Source organism: Pseudozyma flocculosa (genome assembly GCF_000417875.1).
Source record: "Pseudozyma flocculosa PF-1 unplaced genomic scaffold scaffold00015, whole genome shotgun sequence".
In the NCBI taxonomy this organism is placed as follows: domain Eukaryota; kingdom Fungi; phylum Basidiomycota; class Ustilaginomycetes; order Ustilaginales; family Ustilaginaceae; genus Pseudozyma; species Pseudozyma flocculosa.
The window spans coordinates 49,993-56,769 of NW_006920883.1; the positions used below are offsets into that span (position 1 = coordinate 49,993).

Consider the following 6,777-nt stretch of genomic DNA (forward strand, 5'->3'; position numbering starts at 1 on the left):
CGAGCCTCTGGTCGCCGCCGGCGCTCGCAAACAGCGGCCGCGGTCCCGTCGCGCTGGTCACCTGCAGGCTGCGCGTCGGCGGCAGGCCCTTGCCGTCGTGCAGCACAAAGCCCTCCGGCACGTAGATGCTGCTCTGGCGCCGGCCACCATCGGTGAGGCGGATCTTGGGCGCCATCCGCGTACCCTGCAGCGGCTGCGGCATGATGAGCGTCTTGGGCAGCCTCGCCTCGAGGCCGCGCGGGCGGAGCGGGCCCTTGCGCGGTGGGCTGGTGTACTCGTCGTCGACGTCGTCGTCGCCCTCGCCGCCGTCGTCATTATCGCCCTGCTGCGTTCCCCTGAACACGTCGCTCGCCGGCTCGTTGGCATAGGCTTCGGATACATCGCGCCGCATGCCCAGGGGCTGGTCGTCGTCGTCGTCATCGTGGTCGAGGGCAGGGTTGACCAGACCGTCGGCCAGAGAGGCCGCATCGCCAAAGTCTGTGCGGAGCTCATCGCGGTCCCCACCGTCCATCCCGTCGGTCGAGCTGGCCTTGGCCGCTTCGGCCTGCCCGGCAGCGTCGAGGGCGACGGTGCTCATGTCCTTTGACCGCCGGTCGCCGCCGACGCCGAGCATGCTCATGCGCGAGGCACGGAACCACTTCTTTTTGGGCTTGCCCCAGTTGGCCGACGAGAGGTCGGGCACGCCGCCGCCAAGCTGGATCGGCATGCTGGGCGCCGTCTCCGACGCCAGCTCGTCGGCCAGCCCCTCGGGGCCGAGGATGGGCGCATTAAAGTCCGGGTCCTCGTTGGGCGCCAGCTCGACCTCTTGGCCGTCCTCGTCCGTCACGACGCCCGTGTAGAGACCGCCGCCCATGCCAAGCGACGCCGGGAACGTGGTGGATCGGGCGAGGGCCTGCAGCTGGCGGGTCGACAGCGCCGCCGTGGCCCGGTTGGCCGGCGGCGGAGCATCAACTGCGCCGCCGGCTGCAGCCTGGAAGAGCTGCGAGTTGCGGCCGCCAGGACTGCCGGGGAAAGCAGCCGATCCGGCCATCATGGGGCTCGCAGCGGCGGCCGCAAAACCCGCAGCGTAGGGTCCCGGGTCGAGCGGCAGGTTCCCAAAGGGATCTTCAGGCAGGCCCCTGCCCGTGCTGAACAGCTTGCCGGGAGTGCCGGGCCGAGACAGGATCTGCGAAGGTGTGTGCTCGCCCGCGTTGGTCGGAGGCAGCATGGCGGTCGCCATGAGCGAGTTGCGCCGAGACTGGCTGCGCGAGTAGGAGCCGATCCCGGCCATATCGAGCTCAGGGCCGTCCGGGCCATCGGCTAGCGCGCTCCCCTCGAGCTGCTGCAGGATGACCGACTGGCGCCGTCCGAAGGCTTCCGTCAGCTGGTCCGAAGTGGCCAGCGCAAAGGGGGGACGCGGTGCCGGCGGCGGGAAGACAAAGTTGCCTTGCCCGCCAGTGTGGGCTGGAATGGTCGTTGGCGCTGCCTTGGCCGCCGGTGCGTTTGTCGGGGCGGCAGCAGTCGGAGCAGCTGCCGTGCTGCCAGCCTCGTCCTCGGCCGCGGCCTCGGGCGCTGCGATCTCGGTGCTGAGCGACGACGACGGGATGGGTCCGGCCGCCGATCGGGTGCTGGCGTCGCCGACGTCAGACTCCTGCTCCTGGTCGGACCAGTTGTCGCCGGTGACGCCAAAGATCGAGAGGTGGCGGTTGCTGCGCCGGGTACTGACGATGCGCTCCTTTTCAAACGACTTGCTTGTAGGCATGTGGTCCTGGTCCAGCTTGTCGCCCGCGATCTCTGCGAGCGCCGACGCGGGGCGTGCGACGGGGCCGCCGAGGCTCGTTGACGAGACCATGTGGGTCGAAGACAGCGAGCCAGCCCGCGAGCCCGGCCTGGGCCGATCAAGGATGGACGACGACGATAGGGCGGGCGCGTGCGTAGGCTTCGACGCCTCCGCCAGCTCTTCACGAGCCTCCTTGAGTGTCGCCGACTGCGCTGCGCTGGGCGACGTGGCGATCAGGTGGTCCAGCACCTCTTCCTTGGACGCCTGAGGCCCAGGCCCGGACCACTCCGAGGGCGGCAGGTTCTCCTGCCTTTCCCGGTAGAGCTTGATGCGGGCCATGAGCTCCGCGCGCGAGTCGAGCGACGACGAGGCGCCGGTCGACGCGATGATCTCGGACCGCGCCCTGCCAGCGCCCGTCGAGGCGGCAGGGTCGGCCGTCGGGATCGTGTGCGAAGCCCGTCGTTCGTTGGCGGCGATGTCCACCGACGCCTGTGCGGTAGGAGTGGCAGCGCCGCCGAGATCCTCGAGCCGGGTACTGGTGATGCCCGCGACGCTGTTGGCGCGGCTGCGCTTCCCAGTTGCGATGCGCTCGCGCTCCTCTTTGCTGAGGAACTTTTCGACTCCCCAATTGCTGAGGGCCTCGTCGTCGTCGTCGCCGCCGGCATCGGCGACCGAGGGGGCGCCAAACGCGCTCCCTGACCTCGCATGGGTGGCTGTGCCATCGACAACCTCGCCGGGACCGAGGACGGCGCTGCGGTTGGAAAAGATGCTGGACGGCCTGCCGCGGGACCCGGCTCGGCTCTGCGCCCTGGCCTCGGTGGGCAGCGAGACGCCGAGGAAGTCGACGCTGGGGCGACGGTTGTCGTTTGCACCGGCGGCGGCGAGGCGGCTGAGGCGGCTGGCGTTGCTGCCGGTGCGGGTGTGGTGGGGGAGCGGTGCGGCCCCCTCGCGGTAGGGTGCAAAGATGGCGCTCTGGCTGGCAAGCTTTGGCTCTGGCGGAGGCGGAGGACGCAGACCTTGGGGCGGAGACGAGGTGCGGTTGTGAGGGGGCCAGTTCTGTGCGCGTTCGAGGATCTTTTCGTTGTCGGCCTCGACCAGAGCGGCGGCTAGCTGGAGGCGGGCGTTGATGCGCTTCGAGATGCGTGGCTTTGGCGCGGCGGCAGCAGCGGGAGCGGCGCCGGCGCCTGCTGCAAAGGCCGAAGCCGATCCGAGGTTGGCGCTGGTGAGCTGCTGTTGCTGCAGCTGCGGCTGTGCGTGGTCCTTGGACGGCTGTGCGCCCTCGAGGGATTCAAAGATCGAGGCGCTGAACGAGTCGCGTGGTCGATCGAAGCCCATGTGCTCGTGCTGGGCCTTTTGAAAGGCCGGAAAAGCGACGCTCATGGCGGGCAGATGGCCTGGCTGTTGCTCGTCCGGACTAAGCGGGCAGAGGAGAGGGGTGGGAAGGTAAGGGAAGAAGCCCCGAGGTGAGGCGAGGATCGACGAGGAAGGCCAATGACGCTAGACGGGGCAATCTGTCGAGTCGGCGGCCATGGAAACGAGGTCGAGGTCGATGATCGGGTCGAGTCGAGGCGAATAAGATGCTATCCTACGGGAAGACGAGAATGCTTCTCCGACCAACACGGAGCCGGACCGATGCCGATGCAGGGGTCACGGCAGCACGTTTAGATGTGAGTGTATAGGGAACGGGCCGAGGCCGAAAGCAATGCCGAGCGGGTCGAGATCGTCGCAGGCCACCGATTCGAGGGTCGACCGAGGTGCGCAGAACGAGTCCGAAAGCAGTGTTGGGAGTCGAGTCGAGGCCAGCGTGAGGTGAGATGAGCGTCGCCGCCGTCTGGAAGAAGCCAGGTGGGTGGGACCGAGGACCGCCGAGGATCAGGAGATGGCGACTGCGGGACCGGCACTGGAGCGGCAGAAGCTTGAGGCGGTCGAGAGCGGTGGCGATGGCCAAAGCGATGGCGACGGTGGTGGTGGCGGCGGTGGTGGTGGTGGTGCTGGCGGCAGACGAGGTCCAAGACGACGACGATCTTCATACGATCAGGCCCGTCTTGCGATTCCAAGCTTAGGGGGCCCAGGCGGGCGGCCGGGCGGTTGGACCTCCTTGCCTTGCCTTGCGGGCCTGTCCGTGCAGCTCGAGGGCGGCTGCTGCAGGTGTTGGTTTCGCAGCCAGGGCCATGTCCATGCCCGCCCATCTGCAGCTAGCAGCCAGCAGGGCTCGAGCAAATTCCCAATTCGCGGTCAACCAGCAGGGCAGCCACAAAAGCTAGCCAGCCAGTCCGCCAGGCAAGCAGACGGTCAGCCAACCTACCGTCCCTCGACCCATTCGGCGTCTCAAGAACGTACATAGGTCGACATGGCTAGAGAGCACAAGCCTGGCCTGGCAGGGCGAGCCGAGGGCGCGGTGGCTGTACATTTGGCGGAGCAGAGCGCCGTCGAGGCTCAAACCGACAAAACGTAACCGACGCCTAGAGTCAAGTTACATGCATGGTCGTCCGGCGTTGATCCGACAGCCCAGCAGCGAACAGGCAGGCAGGCAGGCAGGTAGAGTCGGAATTGCGGCGACGCCGTCGTCGCCGTCGTCGGGGGCGGCCCGACCGACCGTCTATCCGAGGTCCTTCTCCGGGGTCGGCTCTGTCCGACGAACCTTGGTTGCCTGCTTTGCTCTGCTTGGGCGGACCATCCGGTGACCGGTGTCTTGGCTTGATGTCGGCCGCGCGCCTCGACGATGGGCCCCGTGGAAGGGCTCAGCGAGGAAGGCTTGCTGGCATGGCATGGCATGGCAGCGAGGCAAGAAGGCCGGGCCAGGCAAGGCTGGGCAGGGCCTGGCTGAGCTGAATTTTGGATTTCGCGGATCACGGAAGCCAGCAGCTGGCCCAACCTCCACCTGCCTGTGTCTTGGGCGAGCCTCGATGGACCGCAACCTTTGCTGCCACCACCACCACCACCACCCGCGCCGCCGCCCTCGTACCCAATCGAAGACCGGTAGGATGCCATCGCAACCCGCTCTCGCTTCCACTGCCATGAGTGAACACAAGGACAGAGCAGACGGTCAAGACGAGGCGACGACATGCCAAGACTGTTCTCCCGACCCCGCCGCCACGCCCGTCCAGCCAGCACAGGCACAAGCACCCATACCCGCACCCGCACCCGTCGAGGAGAGCGCGAAGGAAGATATCCTGGACAAGTCGACCTTCATCCCGCCTCTCTCGCACATCGCGGGCGATCTACCGAGTCCGAGTCTCGTCATCGAGGTGCGTCCCCTCCCTCTCCCTCTGCCTCTCTCTGACACAATCCTAACGCCATCCCCCCCTCCCACAACGATGACGTCGGAATCGAACCGAACCGCAATGATACGCGCATGCAGTTCTGCCACAGATGCCGCTTCTACCCGCGTGCAAGCTGGATCCAGACGGAACTGTGGCTCACCTTCCCTCCGGACGAGTCTTGCATCCTCCCTCCTCCCTCCTCCTCTGTCTCAAAAGAAGGAGGGAAAGGGGGACAGGACCAGAAAAAAGAGGGACACATCAACGCCATCCTCTTGCTCCCACGGACGAGTCAGGAGACGGGCGGACGGTTTAGGATCTGGATCAACCTCCCCCCTTCCCCTCCCCTCCCATCCTCGACGACGACGACGGTGACTGAAGAGAAGGGAAGGGAGGGTGCGGTCAAGTGGGACCTCATCTGGGACCGAAAGACGGATGGCGGGTTTCCCGAACTGAGAAAGCTGGTGAGTCGCCCACACTGACCGATCTGAGCTTGTCCGCCCCACGTCCCGCTGGTCGACACCACGATGTCGGCAAGGGTGGCATGCTCATCCTCATCCGTTCCGTTCCCTCCTGCTTCCTTCCGTTCCATCCCTCCCCGACACCCGCGACACGACGACACAGAAACAACTCATCCGAGACCGAATCGCACCGGGAAGCGGGTTGGGGCATAGCGACAAGACGGTCTCCTAGCCAGCCCCCTTTCCGCCCTCGCGCCATCGTGTCTGCGCGGCAACATCATCCCGCTTCCGACTCTCCCCCCTCTATTCCTCTCTTTGCTGCGCCAAACGCGACACGCAAATACGGCACAAATCTATCGGCCTCTAGCGTACCGCCCCTTGACCGCGGGTACGCTACCGGGCCGGCGGACGACCCAGCCCATGGCGCCCGTGATGCCGCGCAGCTGGTCCGGTCGGTACTTTGCCGTCGCGACCACGGTGCCCACCGCCATGCCGAAAATGACTCTGTTCCCCGCGCGACCACATCGCGTCGTGCGACCCCGTCGAAGAGAGCAGGGCAAGGAACGAAAAAGGAAAGGTGACGAAGTAGAGTCAGTTTCCGCTTCACTCCCTTTCTCTCCTTCTCTGTTCAGACGGCCCCACAGTGGCGCAGGCCGAGACGCATAGACACTCTGTGTGCGTGTGTTGGGAACGGGAGGGAGGGGACGGGACGGGACGTACCGTTCGCACCAGAGCGCGCTGCGCCTCCCCTCGCTGAGCCAGCCGTTGCGCGTCGATTCGGCCACGGCGAAGAGGGCGCGCGGCGCGACGTAAAGGGCCATTTCGGCGCGCTTGCGCTTCTCCTCGATAAAGATGCTGAAGCCGCACGCGATGCTGCCCAGCAGCGGGCCCAGGCCGCTGTCCCAGAAGGAAAAGGGCACAGCGGGAAACAGACGCGGCAGGTGGCTGCGCGCCAGGCAGATTGGGTACCTGTGTTCCGTCGTCGTCGCCGAGGGCGAGGGATCAGAGGGGAGGGGAAGGAGAGGGTCAGTCAGAAAGGGGGCCTGTTCGGCTTGGCTGACACACGAGGCCAGGCCAGGCCGCGACACTCGCAACGACCAGCGGCGGCGGCGGCCGACGACGACGACGACGACGACGATGGACGTACCAGTTCCCCACGATGAACGTGGCGAGAAACGCGGCGCTGCGCGCGGCGCCGACGACGACCTTGGCGAGGTTGCGTACCGGCTGCCGGGCAAAGCCGCGCGGGTTGAAGAGGAGGCGGGGCAGCAGGTGAACGGGAAAGTAGATGGCCATG

General features: G+C 66.7%; 3 protein-coding genes across 3 annotated transcripts in view; 1 reads left to right on the top strand and 2 right to left on the bottom strand.

Moving 5' to 3' along the window:
* The window catches only part of PFL1_04521 (uncharacterized protein), a gene marked incomplete at both ends in the record, with an annotated part of 5,903 nt that extends 2,764 nt beyond the window's left edge, over window positions 1-3,139 (bottom strand). The window contains one exon of the mRNA XM_007882047.1: window positions 6-3,139. Within this exon, the coding sequence (XP_007880238.1) occupies window positions 6-3,139 (3,134 nt within the window). The remainder of the gene's footprint in view (window positions 1-5) is intronic.
* A 1,637-nt stretch (window positions 3,140-4,776) lies between these two features.
* PFL1_04522 (uncharacterized protein) lies at window positions 4,777-5,712 on the top strand (the record flags this gene model as incomplete). The annotated part of the gene is made up of 3 exons (XM_007882048.1): window positions 4,777-5,007; window positions 5,121-5,483; window positions 5,644-5,712. The coding sequence occupies 3 exons, from the start codon at window positions 4,777-4,779 to the stop codon at window positions 5,710-5,712; spliced, it is 663 nt and encodes a 220-aa protein (XP_007880239.1).
* A 121-nt stretch (window positions 5,713-5,833) lies between these two features.
* PFL1_04523 (uncharacterized protein) overlaps window positions 5,834-6,777 on the bottom strand; it is a gene marked incomplete at both ends in the record, with an annotated part of 2,303 nt that continues 1,359 nt past the window's right edge. Inside the window, 3 exons of the mRNA XM_007882049.1 lie at window positions 5,834-5,984; window positions 6,201-6,449; window positions 6,628-6,707. Coding sequence (XP_007880240.1) covers window positions 5,834-5,984; window positions 6,201-6,449; window positions 6,628-6,707 — 480 coding nt within the window. The remainder of the gene's footprint in view (window positions 5,985-6,200; window positions 6,450-6,627; window positions 6,708-6,777) is intronic.